Source organism: Elephas maximus, chromosome 4 (assembly GCF_024166365.1).
Source record: "Elephas maximus indicus isolate mEleMax1 chromosome 4, mEleMax1 primary haplotype, whole genome shotgun sequence".
NCBI classification, from domain to species: domain Eukaryota; kingdom Metazoa; phylum Chordata; class Mammalia; order Proboscidea; family Elephantidae; genus Elephas; species Elephas maximus.
The window spans coordinates 38,712,251-38,734,951 of record NC_064822.1 but is presented as its reverse complement, the minus strand read 5'-3'; the positions used below and the strand labels follow the sequence as shown (position 1 = coordinate 38,734,951).

Genomic DNA, 22,701 nt, shown 5'->3' with positions numbered 1-22,701 from the left:
TAGCCTGTATTTATTTTGAAGTTATCGTTTAATGTAATCCAAATTTTTAGTAAGACTGTTCCTTTTGATAGCTAGAGACATTTTTTCTATTTCTAAAAATAAAAGCTATTTTTTGATCATGGTTCCACCCCCACCCCAGTTTAGTTCTCCTAATCATCTCACGCATAGCTTTTCAGCATGGTTGACTGGATGGAAAAAAGGAATTAGAATGAAAACTCATGTTTATGTAATATAGTATCCTCATTCTATGATGCAAAATGCGTGTGCGGGTAGCTAAAATTCTTAAAAATTGAGCATTTTATAGCATTTCATAGGTAGTGGACCAGGACATAATTTTAATATTCCATTAATAACCATTGGGCTTTGTCAGACTTCTCCATTCTGTGAAATGGAGAAGTGAGAGGCTCTGGCGCCGGCTGGCGATGTTTAGCAGCTCTAGTTGTGGCGGAAAGCCATTAGATGTAATTTCAGTTCTGCCTCCTCTTACAACCCCCTGCAACTTTTCAAGGCACTTGGGTAGGATGGTGTATTTGATGGCTCCATTGATATTTGGATTTTATATTTAGGTCTCTGGAAAGCAGATCATAATGCTCAGCCTAAAACCCTGGTGGTATAGTGGTTAAGCATTATGGCTGCTAACCAAAAGGTCAGCAGTTCGAATCCCCCAGGCAGTCCTTGGAAACTCTATGGGGCTGTTCTCCTCTGTCCTGTAGAGTTGCTATGAGTTGGAATCGACTTGAGAGCGATGGGTTTGGTTTGGATTTGGGGTTTAAAACTGCATGAGCTGTGATCGCAACACCGAAAACTCTACAGACCCATTGCCGTTGAGTCTATTTTGACTCACAGTGACCCTATAGGGCAGAGTAGAACTGCCCTGTAAGGTTTCCAAGGTTGTAATCTTTACAGAAGCAGACTGCCATATCTTTTTCCCTCAGAGTGGCTGGTGGGTTTGAAGTACAAACCTTTTGGTTAGCAGCAGATCTGTTTAGCCACTGAACTACCAGGGCTACCTGAATATTCCATTAAAAAAAAAAAAAAAACCCATAGAGGACCTAAATTCAGGGCCTCCATTTATTTCCACTGTCCATTTTGGTGAAGTGTGATAGCCTAGTTAGCAATATTTCATAGGTCTTTTTCTTTTGTAAGCAGAATTATTTGCGTTTTCTTATCCTAGACACCTGAAAAGAGAAAGCTTGCAACAACACATTGAAATGTTATCCCTTAAGAATGGGTTGTAAATTTAGGAACTCCCAATACTGAGGAGTGGAGCTTTTTTGCCAGGTTTTTCCTACATATAATTCCTACTTTCGTGGTCCTTAATCCATTCTACTTAATGAGAGTAAAGTAAATGCTACAATAATCAGCAGAATACTCTGTTCAACTTCAAAAGTTTCCATGTAACCAAATCTAGTTCTTTCCCACTCATGTTTGTAAACCTTGATTTCAAATCACAGCTACTGTGAAAAAGAGTAAATGGGTAAAAGTGCAAACATATCTTTCCTATCCTGTTTGGAGAGATGATTGCCATTAAAAAAAAAATGGCATTGGCCTGACATAAATGGAAAATGATTGCGATTTAATGTTTCTAATATAGGTTTCATATGAACATTGGGCTTATGGAGAACCTAATAATTATCAAAATGTTGAATTTTGTGGTGAGTTGAAAGGTGACCCTGGCATGTTCTGGAATGATATTAACTGTGAGCATCTTAACAACTGGATTTGTCAGATAAAAAAAGGTATGATAATCTTTCTTCTCCTTTACCTTGGGTTGGAGAACTAAACTCCTGGCTCCCCGATATCTTCCCTTTATTAGTGAAACCAAACAGAAAATCAGAAAATAAGGAAACTGTCAGGGGCCATCATTTCACCAGATAAGAATGAAGTCTCTTAGTGCAGATACATGTTCCAAAGGAACAGAAGATCAAAAGGCCACCCGGGAATCCGGGAGAGTCACGTCCTCCTGAACAATTCCCATGAGCTACGATTCTGGCTCAGGTTCTAGAGCGAGGAATGGGGCAGGAGGGTGTGTACTACTTTGTAAACAGAGCAATGAAAATGGAATTAAATTTTTTTTTCCTGTCTCATTAATCACTAAACAAGTGAAAGTTTCCCTAAATCCAAATAGTCTAAATATTGATTTCTCAGGGTAAATGTTCAACACAAAAAAACGAGCACCGTTTTTAAGCCATAGATAGATAGAGAGACAGACAGACAGACAGACAGATAATAAAGTAAGAAAGTAAACCAATCATCTAACAACCCTTGAACCAAGGTATACATCAACTTCCTTCTCTGTAAACAGATCAATGGAACTGCACTGCCATCTTGTGTTGGGCAGTCTTGGCAACGATCTCAACTCTGCTGCTGGAGACGCTGGATTGGTCTGCTGTCTATCAGCTTATTTTCCTTATTCCTGCCTAGAGTAGTGCTTTCAAAGGGCTTTCCTCAGAACAGAGGAGTAAAACGTGGCCAGTTTTTTAAAGGTCTCCGAGTTATCAATGACTAATATATTTTTTACATTTTTAGTAATTATAAAAAATTATACTACTACCAAAACCATCTGTTGAGTTGACTCGATTCCAGCTCATAGTGACCCTGTAGGACAGAGTAGAACTGCCCCATAGGACTTCCAAGGAACGGCTGGCGGATTTTAACGGCTGACCTTTAGGTTAGCAGCTGAGCTCTTAACCACTATGCCACCAGGGCTCCATTAATATCTATTAGGTTCACATTGTTAGCCCTAATATTGTCAGCTACAAAAAGGAGTTAATAATAGGTGTGTATATGTTAAAAAAAAAAAAAAAAAATTTTTTTTATATGTACCTGCAAGCATCAGTCACACATATTTTACTTCACATATGTACACCTACTATTAACTCCTTTTTTGTCGTTGACAATATAAGGGCTAGCAATTTGAAACTAGGCTTCCTGATTCCAAAACTAATGTTCTTTTCTTTTTCTACTTGTTGTGACCAAAAAAGAGTAGTTCAAGCACACTTTATATTTAATTTTCTTTTGTTTTATAGGACAAACACCAAAACCTGAGCCAACACCCGCTCCCCAGGACAGTAGGTGTTTCTTTATTTTCTAATCTCCATATTTATGGTCGTTTTTTCCTTATTTTCCTTTCTCAATGAAAAGTTACTTGTCCTAGGAAGGTACAGAGCAGTAGGTCTTAATAGCTTGGAGAATCTCGTGAAAGTTCAGGCCCTCTTCTCCAGAGAGATGCTCAAATGTGCAAACATAAGGCATGCTAATACAGTAGCTCAGGGATACACGATTATGAGGTTTCTTCTTCCTTACTCCAGCACCATAGAATCCAGTGGGTTGGAAGCAGACTTAGGAGCCCCCCGGTACTTGAATTCCCTGGCACTTCCATTCTACCCTGAAGCATCTTAGTCTAGCTGTTAGAAAGTTCTTTCTTATATTGGGCTAAAATCCATTTTCTCCTCATTTTACTCTTTGATTTAGAACACCATGGGTGCATGTATATAAATCCTTTCAGCTGTGCTATCCAACTGACGAAAGTAACGCTGGGGATTCTTATACCCAGTAATGATATATGGCAACAGACAGCAGCAGTTTTTACAGGGTTAGTGAAAAGTGGGTATTTGGCCTTAGGTTATTCAGTATATATGGCATGGACATTTGGCTTTTTCTGGGTTCTCACTTTTTTTTTTTTAGAGTTACAGTTACCTCTGACATAGCTACTGTGTCCTTTTCATTTTGTGTATCCTACATACCAGATACTTGAATTCTTATAAGTAAAATGTGTCACTTTTCTTCATTTTATTTTTCAGATCCACCAGTCACTGAGGATGGGTGGGTTATTTACAAAGAATACCAGTATTATTTCAGCAAAGAGAAGGAAACCATGGACAATGCACGAGAATTTTGCAAGAGGAACTTTGGTGACCTTGTTTCTATTCAAAGCGAAAGTGAAAAGAAGTTTCTGTGGAAATATGTAAGAGCAGATTCATTTAAGAATGGAACATTGACATGTGATAAGCAAAGATAAGGTCTGGGTTTGATACCCCATGCACAATTTCAAATTATGTGCTGAATTTGAACCTTCTAAGGTCAGAGGTAAAGATGTGAATGCTGGAAGTGGTGGGGTGCAAAGGAGTGGAAACAGAAGCAAATCACCATATTGCAGGAATGTTTAGTGCAGAATCCCAGAACCCCAAAACAGAATTTAGTCTGAGCTTTGGCACTTAATTATTAATAAAAAGCCTGTCTTCGTTGGACCAAATTGCTTCTTGGTTGTACCAAAATTGTCAGCTAACAGTGAAGGTATAATTTATTTTTTCCAAGAGTGATTGGCTTGATATCTTTCACTTTCAAAATGTTCATGGCATCCTCACCATTTGCCAGGAGGTAAGAGAGAGAGCAGCAAAACATAACTTGAGCAACACTGAAAGAACGAAAGTTCCTTTGATTACAAAAGTCAAAAGGATTATAGTCTTATCTTCTTTTTTGTGAGTATATCTTGCTTTGAAATCCTTGAGCTATTTCATAATATTGCACATCAACGTATATGTGTGTGTGTGAGAGAGAGAGAAAGAGAGAGAGAGCGCGTTTCCTTAGATGAGTAATCCCAAATGGCTACTTTGTCGTGAGAAAATCTTCAATAATCTAATTACTATAGACATTTGAAATTATAGGGAATGACTTAAGGCATTTGCTCTAAGTTTGATGAAGGTTATTAAATCATATATATGTATGTCAGGGAGAAAGAGGAAGAACCTCAAAGAGATGGGTTGACACAGTGGCTGCAACAATGGGCTCAAGCATAACAACGATTATGAGGATGGCATAGGACTGAAAAAGTGTTTTCATTCTGCTGTACACAGAGTCACTAGGAGTTGGAATCTACTCACCTAACACAACAATACAAGGAGGGATTTATGCAGGAATTAAGTTGTATGTTCTAAATTATTTTTTCATAGGAAAAAAACTATTTTGTTACTGTTGTTAGGTGCCTTCGAGTCTGTTCTGACTCATAGCAACCCTATATAAGAGAATAGAACAGGCCCATAGGGCTTCCTGGGCTGAAATCTTTATGAGAGCAGATGGCCAGGCCTGTTCTCCTGTGGGTTCAATCCAGGGACCTTTCATTTAGCAGCTGAATGTTCAACTACTGTGCCATCAGGGCTTCTTGAAACCCTCCTTAGACCTGTCTAACTAATGTGTGGATTTTGCTTAAGAATTTGCATACTATGCAAACACAAGTTGAATTATATGCAACCTTTTATATTTTAGGTAAACAGAAATGATGCCCAGTCAGCCTATTTTATTGGCTTATTGATCAGCTTGGATAAAAAGTTCATGTAAGTAAATAAAGATAAAACAACTTTGGTTAGAACAGTGATCTGATAAATATTTTGAGGCTTCTGTTTGGCTAAATAGGTTTAAAATAATCCTATGTGGTTCTGAATATGTGAAGCATTTAAAAAAATAAAAATAATTTAAAATAATCCCATTAAACATTTGAACATTATAATTCTCAAATAAAGAACTCAAAATTCGATTTCATCTTGTAAAACCTCACCTGTCTGTGTTTTAGGACCTCCTCATCTGTCAGTAAATTATGCATAAGAAGATGGATTGGACAGATAAGAGTACTGAATTTATTTAAAAAATTATGACTCATTTATAGGGACTTTGATACACAGAACCAAATAATTCTCTTGTGTTGCCCTACGTGCTGCTCTGGCAGCACTACTTTGAAGTCCTCTTTCAACTGCACAAAATGCTTTCCCTTCAAAGGACTGACTCGACTATTTTCTATTAGATACAGGGCCCAGGGAAGGCTTTGGGAGGGAGGAAATCAGTACTTTTTTGTTGCTTTCCTTGTTCATTAATACATATGTTCTCCTGAGTTTGAAGAGCAGATACGTATTCCTGGCTCATGGACAGATGTTTTAGCCACATATGTTTCATGTGACTGTTATTGCTAGGAGCCCTGGTAGTGCAGTGGTTAAGAGCTCAGCTGCTAATCAAAAAGCCGGCAGTTAGAATCTACCAATCGCTCCTTGGAAACCCTATGGGACAGTGCTACTCTGTCCTATAGAGTCTCTATGAGTCAGAATTGACTTGATGGTAACAGGTTATCATTCCCATTTTTGAGCTATAGAGACCTAAACTCAAGCTTATTATTTTTAAGGAACAGAAATGGTTGATCCTCCTTAGGCAAGCACCCATTTTCTCATCTGAAAAATGAGAGGGCCAAATTAGATGATCTCCAGGTCCTTTTCAGCTGGTACAGTCTCTGAATTTCTAGAACTTAAGAAAATAAGCATTGGTGCACATGACTGAGGTGAATCCAGAGTAAACATGAAAATCAGTGAATGGTCTCATGAGAAATTCTAGGTTCTCTGCCTCTCTAGGCAGAGTGTTGTTTTGTGAGATTCATGTCAGAGGAATATGATGGAAGGACTTTTGCTTCTGGCCCACTTCCAAAGTAGAACTGGGGTTCCCTATTGCTTCTCCCACTTTAGGAACAAAGGTAGTTTTTTCCTGAGAGGGAAAAGAAGCCAGACCAGCCAAGGCATCAAGGTTGCTGCAAAAGAGCACAATGAGAAGGGAAGCACCACGAACTGAGGAACTGGGGGCGGGGGCGCGGGGGGGGGTGGTGTTCCTGCAAGTATCCCTAGGTCTTCTGTTCTCTTAGCACCCTGTACTCCCTTCATCTTGATTAACTTGCCTGTTCCCCTCACTGGACTGTAGCCAATTATTGTAACAATTGGACTGATGCAAACTGTCTATTTTCCTTTCCAGTTGGGTAGATGGAAGCAAAGTGGATTATGTGGCTTGGGCCACAGGTGAACCCAATTTTGCAAATGATGATGAAAACTGTGTAGCCATGTATTCAAATTCAGGTAGACAACATAAACATCTTTTTGAATTTGCCTTGTGGTGTGATGTGTCATTTCCTACAGCCCTAGGTTAAAATGAGCAAGTTGTGTACTTTTATCCAGCAAGAAAAGGACAGAATAAAGGAGAATTCTAATGTCAGCAGTATAACTTTCTCAAATTGTAAAGAGAAGGGGAGGCTTAACATTTACTCTAAGGCGTGATGTAGTCAGTCTTTTCACTTTTCATTTTTTGAAACATTGTTTTCATGTTCTGATTTGAGGAAAATATGCAGAATGTTTGTCGACCTTTCAATTTCTCTCTCCAGCTCCTTGTCTGTAAAATGGAAGTCATAATAGAACTTATTTGATTTGTTGTTGAGAAAATTAAATGAGATAATACACCTAAAACACTAAGCAGATATTTGCTAAATATAAAGTTTAGGCGTTAGATAATGTATCTGAAACAGTAAGTATTTGCTTGCTTCATAGAAAGCGCTCTATTAAGTTTACTACTTTTAGTTTATGACAAGGAGCAAAGGGATATTACATGAATTCTTCTAGTCAGTTATGGAAAAGTTTGATTGTAGTCTAAAGAATTTTTGAGAATCCTTATAAAATATAAATATGTATTTTTTAATTGAGTAAGTGTCTCTAATCTTAAACATGTAAATCTAACGTAACAATTCTTTTCTTCTCCAGGGTTTTGGAATGACATTAATTGTGGTTATCCACATGCCTTCATTTGCCAGCGGCATAACAGCAGCATCAATGCCACGGTTCTTCCTACCACACCCCCAGTCAAAGGCGGTTGTGAGCAAGGCTGGAAATTTTACAATAACAAGGTACTAGGATTTTTTTTTTTTTTTTAGGAGAGTTAGTTGTAGGTTTGGCGTCAATCAGTATGGAGACTGACAACGCAAATCTTTCAGCTGCTAGCTTTTGCTTACCTCAAAAACTAACAAACTCTATTTGGTTGTGAGGAATTTTATCTTTAGCTATAATCTTTACAAATTATTTAAATTTTTGTAAACTCTATTATCATTAGTTAACCCTAATGATTTTTAATTTTTTTTCTTCCATTACAGTGTTTCAAAATCTTTGGATTTGTTGAAGAAGAAAGAAAAAATTGGCAAGAAGCACGGAAGGCTTGCATAGGATTTGGAGGAAACCTGGTATCCATACGCAATGAAAAAGAGCAGGGTACGCAGGCCATTTTATAATTGATGACACATTTAAATATGTAATTTTCTCCATAAAATGGTAAGAGTAGTGCTGATAGTAAATGATTTTTTAGTTTCCCAGAGTAAAAAGTAGGTATCGAAAAATCAAATATTTATTGAGAGCTATCCTATTCAGTTGTAGGTGCTATGTTGGGCATTTTCCATATGAAGTCCTTTTTCATTGTATGACAACCCAATGAACCAGATATTATTACTCCCATTTTATGAATGAGGAAATGGGGTTCAGAGAGGCTTGGGTCATGCATGGAGCAGTAGAGCTGGCAATTAAACCCAAGTCTGTCCAGCTTAAATTCCATCCTGTTCCTACCAAATCAGCTTGGTTCTCAAATAGCCAAAGAGGTAGACTCACTCTAGGAATAAAATAAAAATTGCATTTTTCCATCTACTACACTTCTAGTCACTTGGTGACATAACTTATAATGCAATAAAACTGATATTTTAAATATGAACTTTGAAAAAATGGAGAATAGTTTTTCATAAAGCATAAGAATAAGCCAGAGTTATGAAGAAGTGAAAAATCGGAGAAAACTCAACTATCCATAGAGCAAATAGAGTGTAAAAGTTGTTACTATACTGCTGTCAAAGATAAGGCACTTACTTTTGGATGGCACTAACCACACTTGAAGAATGTATTAGGTTCAGTTTGTGACTTGTTCATGTAAGAGCAATATTGATCAACTGAAGCTGATTCAGATGACAGTGATTAAACTGATGAGGAATATGGACGCCATAGCACATGAGTAATGTTGGAAAGGCTCTTAGGTTACACGGCCCTGAAAGAGAGGCTGTAGACCCTGAAGGACTATCCTGTGTGACCCCAGAAGGAAGATTTAGAAACAATGAGTGGAAGTTACAGGGAAATTCAGGCTCAAATTGAGGAGGTAGTTCTAACAAGTAGAACTGACTGGATGACTGTTTTGTGAGGAAGGTGAATTTTCTAAAAGGCTGTGAAAATGCTCAAGCCTGAAGGTACTCAAAGGGACACTATGATGTCACATATATTGGCTGGTATATAGCATAAAAAATGCCCAGGACATGTTTGCTGTATTTATGAATTTATGAGCATGTTGTAGAAGGAAGATGTGGACTGGATAAGCTTTATGTTTCCTTTTGGCTCTGAGGTTTTTTGACTTCCAAAATCATTTACTGGAAAAAAATGATACATCTCAAAAATTTTAAGAAGAAAGAAAAATACTAGAATCCTGTACAGCTATTTCCCACTTGATTTTTGCTCTATAAAGGCTGCCATGTAATCCTTAGAACACAGTGTACAATAAATCAGCCAATCTTTTTCTGCGAACCTCTGACAAGTTCAGGAACTTGCCAGACATGGAAAGAAAAGGGTCAAACCATAGATCACAATAAAAATTGTATGAATGCAATGTTCACATTTCTCTAACTGGCCTACCACATTTTGGGCTTAGCTACCCAGCAAAGAAACACAATAATTGATTTCCTCTTTCAACCACAAAGTGCTGATTCCTGGCATAACAAAATTAGAACCCTGGTAATAGAGATGTGCAGAAGGAAACAATTTTCAGGTAAAATAACATTATTCCTGGCAAAACAGGAACACGTCGTTGATTTCTTACTCTGGTTGTTGGCAGAAGAAAAACCAGTGCTGAAATATTGGTGGGTAAAGATTTTCCACATTTCTTTTCAGGTTGGGGATCAGGCAAAAGTTATGTTCTTTTTTAGGAAACAAGACAAAAATAAATGTCTGTGCTCATCTCTCTCTGAAAATTGTTGGAAGAATTTTTTTTTTTTTTACTTTGGCTTTTCTGTGGAGTTGCTTGTTCATGAAGAAACAGATCATCATATCTCTGTGGGCTTTTACCTATTTTGAATTTTCTATTAGCAACCCCTAGTGCTTTTTTTTTTTTTAGTGCTTAGTAATTTCATTTCCTATTTATACTCAGGAGACATGGTTAAGTTTCCAAACCCATTGCTGTTGAGTTGATTCTGACTTATAGCGGCCCTATAGGACAGAGTAGAACTGCCCCACAGAGTTTCCAAGGAGCACCTGGTGGATTTGAACTGCTGAACTTTTGGTTAGCAGATGTAGCTCTTAACTATTGTACCACCAGGGTTTCCCGGTTAAGTTCAAGTGTTTGCAAACTGCTGTTCCACACAGTAGGTGCCATCCACGTAGGAGCCCACTGCTCCTGGCAGAAGGCAGTTGCTGTGGGATGTGTGTTGTTGTTAGCTGCCTTCTAGTTGGCCCCAACTCATGGCGACCCCAGGCACAATGAAAGCAAATGCTGCGCGGTCCTGTGCCATCCCCATGATTGGTTGTGGATCGGACCATTGTGCCTCATAGGGTTTTCATTGGCTGATTTTTGGAAGTAGATCACCAAGCCTTTCTTTCTAATCTGTCTTAGTCTGGAAGGTCCACTGAAACCTGATCAGCACCGTAGCAGCATATAGGCCTGCACTGAAAGACGGGTGGTGGGAAAGGGCTAAAGGAGAGGGAATGGGGCTGTATACATTTAAACCTTTTACAGCTTCTGGGTATTTGACACCGTCTTCTCTGTCACTGAATTGATAAATAAGAGGCCATATTTGTACTATATTCTCTGAATTTCTCTAGATCTTCTCACCCAGTGATGTGAGCACTTACGTGTCAGGATGCGCCCTGGCCCAAGCGCACTCTGTGCATAGCACCGGCCCCTGGGAGATGGCCGCCCTAGAAGGAATCCCAGTTTGGTAGCTCTTTCAGTTTGTCAGTTCGAGGTACTGATAACTTGACAACCTAATACTTCTGGTTTTGACAGATTGTTTCTATTTACAGGACTTTTCTGGGTTAAGAGTTCTCTCCCCACTAGTTATTATAACCAAAGCCTCCTATTTATAAATCCAGGACAACTGGTAGCCCATATGATGTTTTTGAATTAGAAAAAAGCACCTCTTCCTGTGGATAGTATCCAAACACAATGCAGATCAAGGTGTATAAAATGGAGAGAGGAGTAAGGGGTGGATTTCAGCTTCCTTTGGCCCCCGTGATCCAGTGCCCTTAGGTAGGGCACAACTTGTACAACTATATGCAGTGACCTAGATTAACTTAAAAAAAAAAAAAACTTAGAATTTTATTGTGAGGAATTTTTTAAAGTCCAAAGCTGAAGTCCTAACACTATTTAAAGTTTAGAACGTGTTTGTTTTCATGGTAGGTGCTTTCAAATAATAAAAAAGACATTAATCACATTTTCACTATTTTGAAATTAATGTATTTTGCATACTTTCCACATTTTGAGTCTTTTCTCCCAAAGTTTAAAATTATTTTGTGAAACTTTCTTCCAGCATTTCTTACCTATCAGATGACGGGCTCCAGTTTTAATGCCTGGATCGGGCTGAATGATGTCAACTCAGAGCACACGTTCCTCTGGACAGATCAGCGGGGAGTTTATTATACAAACTGGGGGAAAGGTTACCCTGGAGGAAGAAGAAGCAGTCTGTCTTATGAAGATGTAAGTATCGGTTTCAGGTCACCTCTCTAACAACCGGCTTGCTCAAAGTCATCACATTAGTGATTAATCGTCTACGAAAAGTCTACCAGAGGAGTCCTTGATCTGATTCATTCTTATGGATTGTAACTGTTTCAGACTGAGCCACCCTTGAGGGAAGGGATAAAAATTCAGTTAAGAATTCTTTGGCTTGGGTGTGTATGTGGGGATGGGGGAGTGTGTTTTAGGGGTAGCGAACCCTAACACCATTCTGGGACTATCTTGTCTGAACATACGCTTGAATCTAGAGTTATCAGCTTTCTTTGCATCAGCTACCTCTAAACTCTTGAAGCTATTGCAGTATTTGTTGTGTAGGTCTAGGAGTTACTACTACTTTTAGGATATCATCATTGTCATCATCGCTATTGAGCTAATATTTATAGAGTGCTTACTGTATGCCAGACACTCTGCTAAGGGCCTTTGTACATTAAGTTCAGAGAGAGAATATTACTTCTTTTATCCTTACATATTGAACAGTCAACCAATCAATGTCAAACACCATGCTAGGCATTGAGAAAAACGTGTAGAAACATAAGATTTTGTTCTTATCTTAAAGGAGTTTACACTTAAGCTAGAGCACTAGTCTTATATATTAAAGTTATAAAGATAGTAAGGAAATTAAAAAAGTAAATAACGACAGGATCAGCTACAAACACTCTAGTAGCTAAGAGGAAGAAGCTCACTGTGGGATGAAGTGATTACATCCGCCAATATGACTACGGAGCCATTCATTTGTACAAAGCACTGTGTTTGCATGCCTTGGTGGAGGGAAAGTGTATGAAAAAGAATCACCAATGGGTCTTTCTCAAGATACTTAAATGTAATGACCAGGAGAGCTTGGAAAGGGGATAAGGGAGGCCATGTTGAGTGGACAAGGTGAGCAAAGTCTTCCAGAAAAAGAACAAAGTATGTTTGGGCAGGAGTAAATGGTTTTGGAAGTAACAGGGGTTTTATGCAGAAAAGAAGTAGAAGTAAGCTTTGAAAGATGGAAAGCAGGATTTAGAGATTTAGATGTTCAGTGGAGGAGTTTAGACTTTCTCAGATAGGCAGTGAAAAAAGGTTTGAACTGAAAAAGACCAAAATGACATTTTAATGATAATTAATTTGGTAGCTATGCACAGGGTGGATACATTCGGGTAATGGGTAAATGATTTTCTGTGGAGGAATTCCTTGCCTCCTCATTATATAATGAGAGATGAAAGCTCATTGAAGAAATTAAAAGAGTGAAGAAGAGTATGCTTAGGAAGATTTAATGTAAAACAAATAAAAAAATTATTGCACAAGTTTTCTGTTTTTAGAGCATGCAGAGAAATGGAAATAAAACAAACAAAATCTGTATTTTCACCCTCAAAACACACACACACACACACACACACATATTGACTTTTTGTTGAATTTACTTCTGGACTTTTTCTTGCTGCATGTGAACATATAATTTTCTATTGAAATAGAATCAAAGTACACATATCTTTTTGTTAAAATTTCACAACTTGAAAACAGGGAAGGGCTAAATACAGTTTGATAATGAGAATGGGAAGAGAACCTTTTGTCCGTGTTTAGTGGTGGCAACAAACTCACTCTGTACAGGTTTTCTTGAGCAGAGCAGAAACTCTGAGCAAGATAATGGAAGATAAGGAAAGTGAAGAAGGAAGATAGGGATGAGTGGAGAGTCTTTGAAATGTAGAACAGGGGATGCCTGATAGTTGGGGCTTGGGGGTAAGGAGGCTGGAGGCAGGGAGGTTGAGAAGACAGATGTAGCTGTAGTACAGGCCTTACAGAGTTGTGGCTCAGAGGTAAATCTGTGCTTCTCAAGGTTCAGTCTCTCTATTTTTTGTTGTATTTGTTTATTACTTTTTTGTATTGTAAAAAGCCCTGGTGGCACAGTGGTTAATTGCTTGGCTGCTCCACAGGGAATGTCAACAGTTTGAACCCACCTGCAATTCCATGGGAGAACAGACCGGACAATCTGCTCCCCTAAAGATTACAACCTCATAAAGCCTATGGAGCAATTCAACTCTGTGCTTACAGGGTCACTTTGAGTCGGAATTGACTCGACAGCACACAACAATAACATTATGTACTGTTGTTGACTTAACACTTAGGGAAAAAATCTACTCCTCTCTTTTTTTTTTTGTTATAAATTTATTTTAAAAGAAAACGTGATAGAAGAAAAAAGTGGAAAACTGGTATTGTTCACCATATATAGACGGTAACCATAAAAATAGATACAATGAAATATTGGAACTCCAGCCATGGAAGAGTAGGATGACTTTACGAAGTTGGCTATTTTTATTTCTGGCTATCCTAATGACCTCTCCACAGGCCCCATTCTCTTCCTCAAAATGAAAGACAGGTCACATTTCAAACTAGATTGCTAGCTGTGTCTTAAAATATTTCTGCTACCTCTTCTCCCTCAGGACCAGATACCTATGAAGGTGGACCGGATGGATCAGATTTGAGGGTTTGAATGGAAAGAAGGGCAATTTCAGGAGAAACGTAATGCACTTGATTTAGACAGTACTTGAAGAAAACAAAAGATTAAAAAAAATTGCAAAGAGGCAAAAGTGAAAAACCCTGCCTTTGGGTTGAGATGGATTTCAGAGGTTGGCAAACTTTCTGTAAAGGACCAGCTAATGAAAGATAGGTTTGGAGTCCTTGGTGATGGAAATGACTAATGTGCTCAGCTGCTAACCAAAGAGTGGAGGGTCGAGTCTACACAGAAGAGCCTCAGGAGAAAGGCCTGGTGATCTATTTCCAAAAAATCAGCCATTGAAAACCCTCAGGAGCACAGTTCTACTCTGGCACCCATGGGGTCACCATGAGTTGGAATCGACTGACCAGCAAGTGGTTTTGGTTTGTGGGCCATAAAGTCTCTGTTGCAACTACTCAGCTATTGTAGTGAGAAAGCCAGAGGCAATATGCAGACAGAAGAGCATGGCTGTGCTCCAATTAAACTTTATTTACAAAAACAAGTGGTGGACCCTTGGCTTTAGTGGTGCAGTGGTTAAAGTGATGGACTGCTAACCAAAAGGTCGGCAATTGGAAACCACCAGTGGTTCCTTGGGAGAAAGATGTGGCAGTCTTCTTCCGTAGAGATTTACAGCCTTGGAAAATCTATGAGGTCGCTATGAGTCGGAATCGACTCGATGGCAGTAAGTTTGGTTTTTGATAGAATAATAGCTTCACCTATGGAAACAAAGCAAACTGGCATTCTGCCATGCATAAAGCACAGGTTTTAGCACCCTAAGAAAAGGAGTGTGACCTTGCAGATTAAGTGCATATGAATGAGACAAAAAGATCAGAAATGTGTCAGTGTGCAGGAAGATGGAGTAAATGGACCCCCCCAGAATGAATGTCTGATTGGGTATGAGGGAGTGTGTATGTGTGTTGTATGCATGTGTATGACAGAGAGAGAGACAGAGAGACAGAGCCCATTCTAAGCATGCTTTTTATGCATATCAAATTTCAAAAAGAAGGTGGAAATGGAAGGAAGACAGAGGTGAAACTTAACTGATCAAAAGCCAAACTCCTGTTGAGTTGGGCCAGGTGTAGCTATTGCGGTAATTTGTGGCCTTGTACCTATAGGAAATTTCCAGAAGTTGGGCACTATGTCCATGCCCCGAATTGCCCACGTGGCTAGGCACTGGTAGCAGAGGCTCAGTTCTATGGAAGGCTAGGTGTGTATCTGGCCTGGCACTCTCAGCTGTATGTACAAGGAAATGACAGCTTAGTCAGTTTAAACAGTAAGGTAAGTATATTATCTCACGTGACAAAAAATCCAGAGTCAGAGAGGTTAATTAGCATCATTCTCTGAGTCTAAGATGCCAGTGATGGAAAAAGTTACCGTTATTTTTTATGTAATATAAAAAAGCCCTCCCAATCAAACTGACATGTCATTGATTATGATGTGTATCTTTTATTTTAGAAATGTCAATATATGAGAAATGTGGGTCTTAAAATTGATAAAATATGATATGTGGCTCAACTTTAGCAAGGACCCAGGTTCTTTCCATTTTTCTGCCCTGCATTCTTGGCATGCTGGCCTAGCTTTCTTCATTACTGCATGACAGATACACAAGTTCCAGGCATCACCTCCATTCAAGACAGCATCCAACCTTACCGTCCTCTGTGGCTCTTTATCAACAAGAAAACCTTTCTAGGAGCATTTCTGCCCCAGCACACTTCGCATCTCTCATTCAGTGAGAAGCAGCATAACACAGTGGCTAAAGTGTAGGCTCAGAGCCTGAGTGCCTGCGATTTGAATCCTAACTCTCATTAGCTATGCAGCTTTGGGGCAAGTTATTTAATATCCCCCTGCCTCAGTTCTCCCATCTGTAAAATGTGCATAATTATAATACCTACCTCATAGGATAGATGTGAGTTTAAGATGTAGTACTTAAAACAGTGTAAGTATAATGTATGATTGTGATAGCTGGTAGGTTAAAAGAATTCAACATATGATATAGACTATACTAAGGAAGATTGAAATTGCAAACATGCTCACAACTGAAAAATAGAATTTTTTCCCAGCCCCCCCCGCTAAGATTTGAAGGGTAAAGCTTTTAAGCCATACTAGGAATTAACTGTGAACTAATAATAATACTTCTATAAATTAAGTTAGTAATGAAAAATATAGATTGTGCTTATTGCCCTTTAACTCTATTTCTGGGTTTGAATAGTGAGAATTTGTATAGAGAGGATATTGCGTTCTCCTAATCCATTTGGTTCCTAAGTTTTGATAGTGATTAATAACATTTCTGATTGCAAGGGATCTCAGGCCTGTCTCCAAAATGTACCCAAATCTATTTGATTTTTAAATTCAGATACAAAAGCTCAGATACGAGGGATTACTTGGAAAGTGGATGTAGTTGCATGAAATGTAATGATGGGTTTAACATACTGAAAATGAATTTGGAAGATCTTAAAATCTGGAGCTTGTGGATAATGAGGGATTTAAAAAAATCTAATGAATTGATTTAAATAATTGCTGATTCATACTTGTTTTCTTTTCCTTTCTCCATAAATATCCAGGCTGACTGTGTTGTTATTATTGGAGGCAAGTCACAGGATGCAGGAAAATGGATGGATGATACTTGTGACAGTAAGCGAGGCTATATATGCCACACATTACCTAGTAAGTTCCACCGTAGTTTTGTCGCCTGTGAGCGCTGGGTCTTTTCATGCGTTAAAAAAAAAATATGATCCATCCCCTTGCACAGCAGTGGGTTTGTTTGAGTCTCATTTAAATCTGAGTATGCATGTGACAGATCAAAAGAGTCATATTTTTTGTAACTTCTTTGAGGATATGTCCCTTATCCATTACCAGAAAGTTTTGTGCAGATTAAACTCAAAGTTGAAACTTTTTTCTAATTTTGTTAGAATATTGGGATGTTTGCCTGCCTCTACCTTTTTTTATTGTCATAGTAGGAAAGCCTCAGTTCAGCTCACATAATTTGAGAACCATTGGCACAAAGCATCATGTATGCCTCATTAATTGTTCTGTATTCTGTCTTAAGAAATATATCTGGTTTGAGTTCCATTTAGGAAGCCTGATTATAGTCAAATGAAAATAAACCAGAGCATATGGATATTTCCTGAGAATCAAGATTACGGTTGTACACGTTTCAGTTTCCAGGGAAACTAAAGTAAAGATGCCTAGCCAAGAGGGTCAGACATTAAAAGACAGACTAGGGACAAAGACTGAAGGTAGGGAGGTTGTTATCATCCTGAGTATAGCTCTGAGAGGGTGAGCTTGAATTAGAAGGGACTTGTTCCACACGGTCGCTATGAGATGGAATCAATTCGACGGCAACAGATTTGGTTTGGATAGTTCTTCCATATCTAACATACCTTCTGGGACTCAGGGAACAAATGCCAACTCGTGACAATGGCTGAAAATCACTTAAGATATTTCCTGATGATTGACAAGTATGTCAGAAATTCTAACTCTTTATTATCCCCAAAGTCAGTCCAGACCATGTCACACTTCTCTTTATGCTATTGCTCCCTGCCACCAGGACTTAAAGTAATGCCAAAAGCCTTCAGTCTGTGCCTCTGTTCTTCAGGAGAAGGTGGGAAGTTCCTTCCAGGGGTGAATGATGATTCACAAGCTTACCTAAAATAGAAGGTTTTTTTTCTTACTATAAACAAAGAAGTTTTCTTTTTCCTATAAACATAAGTGATAGAATATTTTGTCACCAATAAAAAATATTTTGAAGAACTTTTAATGATTTAAGGAAAGGCTTACAAAGCTAAAGTGAAAAAAGCCAGACTGAAATTTCATAGACTATCAATTATGTAAAACTCATTATTACTCACCCTTTAAATAAACAAGAATAAAAAAGACTCAATGGAGATACATCAAAATAGGAAGAGTGTCTATCTTGGGATAATGGGATTAGGATGATTTTAGTTTCTTTATTGTATTTTTCAGAATTTTTCAAAACCTTTACATGTGTGTATAGGAAACTCTGGTGGTATAGTGGTTAAGAGCTATGGCTGCTAACCAAAAGGTCACCTGATCAAATCTACCAGGCACTCCTTGGAAACCCTATGGGGCAGTTCCACTCTGTTCTGTAGGGTCACTATGAGTCAGAATCGACTCGATGGCAACGGGTTTGGTTTATATATATATATATATATATTTTTTTTTTTTTTGTATATATGTTGCTGTTGTTAGGTGCCATCCAGTCAGTTCCAACTCACAGCAACCCTATGTATGACAGAACAAAACACTGCCTGGTCCTGCACCATCCTCACAATCCTTGTTATGACTGAGCCTGTTGTTGTAGCCACTGTGTCTGTCCATCTCATTGAGAGTCTTCCCCTTCTGACCCTCTACCAAGCATGATGCCTTTCCCTAGGGACTGGTCCCTTTTGATAACATGTCCAAAGTATATGAGACGAAGTCTCGCCATCCTTGCTTCTAAAGAGCATTCTGGCTGTATTTCTTCTAAGACAGATTTGTTCGTTCTTCTGGCAGTCCATGGTATATTCAGTATTCTTTGCCAGCACCATAATTCAAAGGCATCAGTTCTCCTTCAATCTTCCTTATTCATTGTCCAGCTTTTGCATGCATATGAGGCGATAGAAAATACCATGGCTTGGATCAGGTGCGCCTCAGCCCTCAAAGTGACAACTTTGCTTTTTAGCACTTTAAGGAGGCCTTTGGCAGATTTACTCAATCCAATAAGTCGTCTGATTTCTTGACTGCTGTTTCCATAGGTGTTGATTGTAGATCCAAGTAAAAGTATGTTTATAAAAACATATTTATGAATGATATATATGATATATATATGTACACACATACATATGCTTTTATAAACATAATTATATATGTATGTAATTTTTAAAATCAGAAAAAAGCACTATTTCAAAAAACTTCTAGCATATTCTTTATTGAAAATTTAGAAAATACAGAAAAACACAAAGTAGAGAAAAATTTACCCACAATTTAACCACCTAGAAATAACTTCTTAGTATTTTAGTTTTTTTCCTTATAATTTTCTATGAATATTCTTATAACAAGCAAACTGGACAGATTGTAATTGTTTCCTAGCTTTCCATAAAAATAATTTTATTTTATTGTGGTAAGTATGTATATGGAAACCCGGGTGGTGTAGTGGTTAAGAGCTATGGCTGCTAACCAAAAGGCCTGCAGTTCGAATCCACCTGGCGCTCCTTGGAAACTCTATGGAGCAGCTCTACTCTGTCCTATAGGGCCACTATGGGTCAGAATCGACTCGACGGCAACAAGTTTGGTTTTTTGGTTTATATATATAAAACAAACATTTGCCATTTCAACATTTTTTACATGTGCAGTTCAGTGACAATGTTATGCGATCATCACCACTGTTTCCAGATTTTTCCACCTCCATTAACAGAAGCCCAGTGCCCTCTAAGCAATGACTCCCTCTTTCCTCCTCCCTCTAATTCCTGCTAATCACTAATAAACTTCAGTCTGTATACATTCCCACTAATATGAAATATCTACAATATGCAAATGTATGAAAATAATTTTTTAGCTTTACCTCTAACTTCGTTTGCCACTTTTAGTGACCCAGAGATTTTTTTAATGGTACTGTGACAAACTCGGGTCATCTCTCCAAGCTAGGAAGCCATAAGATTGCTCAGTTCCATAAAGGCCTGGGTTACTTGGCTTAATGATATTATACTAACACAAGATGGCAGCAGCAGCAGAAAAAAGGGAGGCTGCTTTTTTTTTTTTTCTTTTGCTGAAATGAATTTGCTGCCTTACCAGACATATTCAAAATGAAAATTTGACCTTCGTGTAGTGACAGAACAAGGAAGAAGGTGGATAAGAGTGAGCAAAAAATGGAAAAGGTCGAAGAATTGGCCAAGACAAAACTGGTAGGCAACAGTATGTAGAACTCTATGGCAAGAGTTAGCAAACTTCGTGAAGAGCCAGATTGTAAATATAGTTGTACCTCGGTATCCCTGTGCAACTGGTTCCAAGCACCCCCCCCCAGGGATGCCAAAACCCTCAGATGCTCAAGTCATTTATATAAAATGTGTAGTATTTGCATAGTACCTACACACATCCTCCTGTACACTTTAAATCATCTCTAGATTACTTACATAATATGATGTAAATGTGTAAATAGTTGTTATACCGTATTGTTTAGGGAATAAAGACAAGACAGGAGGCTGACAATGCTCAAACAACCAGTGCTGTAGAGAGACTGAGGATCTGTGAAATCGCGGGAGGCTACAGCAGCATATGCTACACATCACTGCATGCCTGTGGATTCAGTGTAGTTCTCGGCACATGGCAAATTCAGGTTTTGCTTTTTGGAACTTTTTTTTTTTCCTGAATATTTTCGTGCCATGGTTGGTTGAATCCCTGGATGTGGAATCTGTGGGTATGGAGGGCCGACTGTATTTTAAGCTTCGTGGGCCATAGAGTCTCTGTAATGCAACCCAGCTCTACAGTGGTAGCATGGAAGTAGCCATAGATAATATAGAAATGAATGAGCTTAGATGTGTTCCAATAAAACTTTATTTATAGACACTGAAATTTGAATTTCATGTAATTTTTACATGTCATGAAATATTTGTTTTAGTTATCTAGTGCCACTATTACAGAAATACCACAAGTGGATGGCTTTAACAAATTTATCTTCACTCCATCACATCATCCCAAAAGTTGTAAATGAACTCCAAGTCCAAAATTTCATCTTCTGAATCATCTAAATCAAATATGGGTGAGACTTTAGGTGTAACTCTGGGGCAAAATTCCTCTTTGTCTGTGAACCTGTGAAATCTAGAATACAAGTTATCGCTTTCCAAACACAATGGCGGAACAGACAAAGGTATACATTTCCATTACAAATGGGAAAATTTGAACAGAAAGAAGAGATAACGGGAACTAAGCAAGCCCTAAACCCAACAGAACAGATTACATTAGCTCTCAAGTCTTGAAAATAGTCCTCTGTTCTCTGAAACCATGTAGGCAATGGCCCTGCCCTCCAGATGCTAGCTTTTGGCCATGCCCTCTGGTTTCTGGGTGGAGGCATCTCAGCCCTGGTCTTCAGCTCCACCTTCCATGCCCACTGGGACAGCAACTATACTCCCTCAGCTTTGGGAGACCTCATTCTCCTAGTCCATCTGAGTGGTGACCCCACCCCTTTGTCCCCAGCAGGCTTGTTCTTCTGCCCCTTGAGCATGGCAGCCCCACACCCACAGCTTTGGGTGGTGGCCCCATTCCCTGGCACACATTAGTGGCAGCTCTACACTCTGGAACCAACTTGGTGAAAATCTGACTCTGAAACCTAGGAGGCTGTGGTCCCACACTTTGAGATCCAAGAGACTATGACTACGCCCTTTGAAACGGAGAAAACCGTACTTCCCATGCTCCTTCCAACAGTTCTGCTGATCTCCAAGCTGCTCCAGGGGTGGTCTTTTTCTTTTCTTGGAGGACAAAAAATGTACCTTTTTTGGCCTGTTTCTTGCCTGTAGAATTCCAGGAGGCAGACAGCATTCCTTCGGTTCATTCTTTCTCTGTCCCCTTCAGTCTAAGTGTTTTCTATTATTGTAGTTGGTTAGATCTATCAGTTACAGGCTTAACCTCTTCAGCAAAAGATTGTGTAGCCATGTCCTTGGTGAACATTCTAGGTCACGTGCCCTTAGTTTGTACAACAGAATTTTCCAAATTTCTAAGTTCTGTTTTCATTTTGTATGGTTCATTTTTAAGCCCATTTCTTTCTTCTCTCATTTTACTATAAGTGGCAAGGAGAAACTACGAGGTCCCTTTAAGATCTTGCTTGGAAATCTCATCAGCCAGACATCCAGGTTCATCACTTACTTACAAGTTCTACTTTCTACCAAACATCTGAACATAACCCAGACAAGTTCTTTGCCACAGCATAAAAAGCATCACCCTTCTTGCATTGTCTGTCACGTGTTCATTTTCTTTTAAAACATCCACATTTCTAGCAACATTATGTTGCTGGCACCATATATATTCTCTGAGATGATCGAGACTTTCTCTATGCTCTCCTCACTTCCTTCTGAGCCCTCACCAGAATAGCTTTTGACATACATAATTCTTCCAACAGTCTCTTCAAGGCAATCTAGGCATCTTAAAACTCCTCCAGCCTCTACCCGTTCTCCAATTCCAAAACCACTTCCACATTTTAGGTATCTGTTAGAGCAACACCCCATTCTTCTGGTACAAAAAAGTCATCTTAGTTATCTAGTGCTGCTGTAACGGAAATGCCACAAGTGAATGGCTTTAACAAACAGAGATTTATTTTCTCACAGTTTAGAGGCTAGAAGTCTGAATTCAGAGTGCAGGCTCTAGGGGAAGGCTTTCTCTCTCTGTCAGCTCTGGAGAAATGTCTTTGTCTCTTCTTGGCATCTCTCTTTCCCCTTCTCTGCTTCCTGGCTTGCTTGCTTAATCTCTTTTATATCTCAACTGAGATTGACTCAAGACACACCCTACACTAATCCTGTCTTATTCACATAACAAAGACAACCCATTCCCAAATGGGACTGTAACCACAGGCATACCCATTGCTATGGAGTCAATTCTGACTATCATAGAGTCTCCAAGGAGCAGCTGGTGGATTTGAACTGTCA

At 38.8% G+C, this 22,701-nt stretch overlaps 1 protein-coding gene across 1 annotated transcript in view; it reads left to right on the top strand.

Moving 5' to 3' along the window:
- Positions 1-22,701, top strand: part of MRC1 (mannose receptor C-type 1) — a 106,512-nt gene that overhangs the window by 71,737 nt on the left and 12,074 nt on the right. Inside the window, exons 15-23 of the mRNA XM_049881900.1 lie at positions 1,595-1,739; positions 3,030-3,071; positions 3,804-3,967; positions 5,266-5,333; positions 6,784-6,884; positions 7,560-7,702; positions 7,946-8,060; positions 11,399-11,565; positions 16,633-16,735. Coding sequence (XP_049737857.1) covers positions 1,595-1,739; positions 3,030-3,071; positions 3,804-3,967; positions 5,266-5,333; positions 6,784-6,884; positions 7,560-7,702; positions 7,946-8,060; positions 11,399-11,565; positions 16,633-16,735 — 1,048 coding nt within the window. The remainder of the gene's footprint in view (positions 1-1,594; positions 1,740-3,029; positions 3,072-3,803; positions 3,968-5,265; positions 5,334-6,783; positions 6,885-7,559; positions 7,703-7,945; positions 8,061-11,398; positions 11,566-16,632; positions 16,736-22,701) is intronic.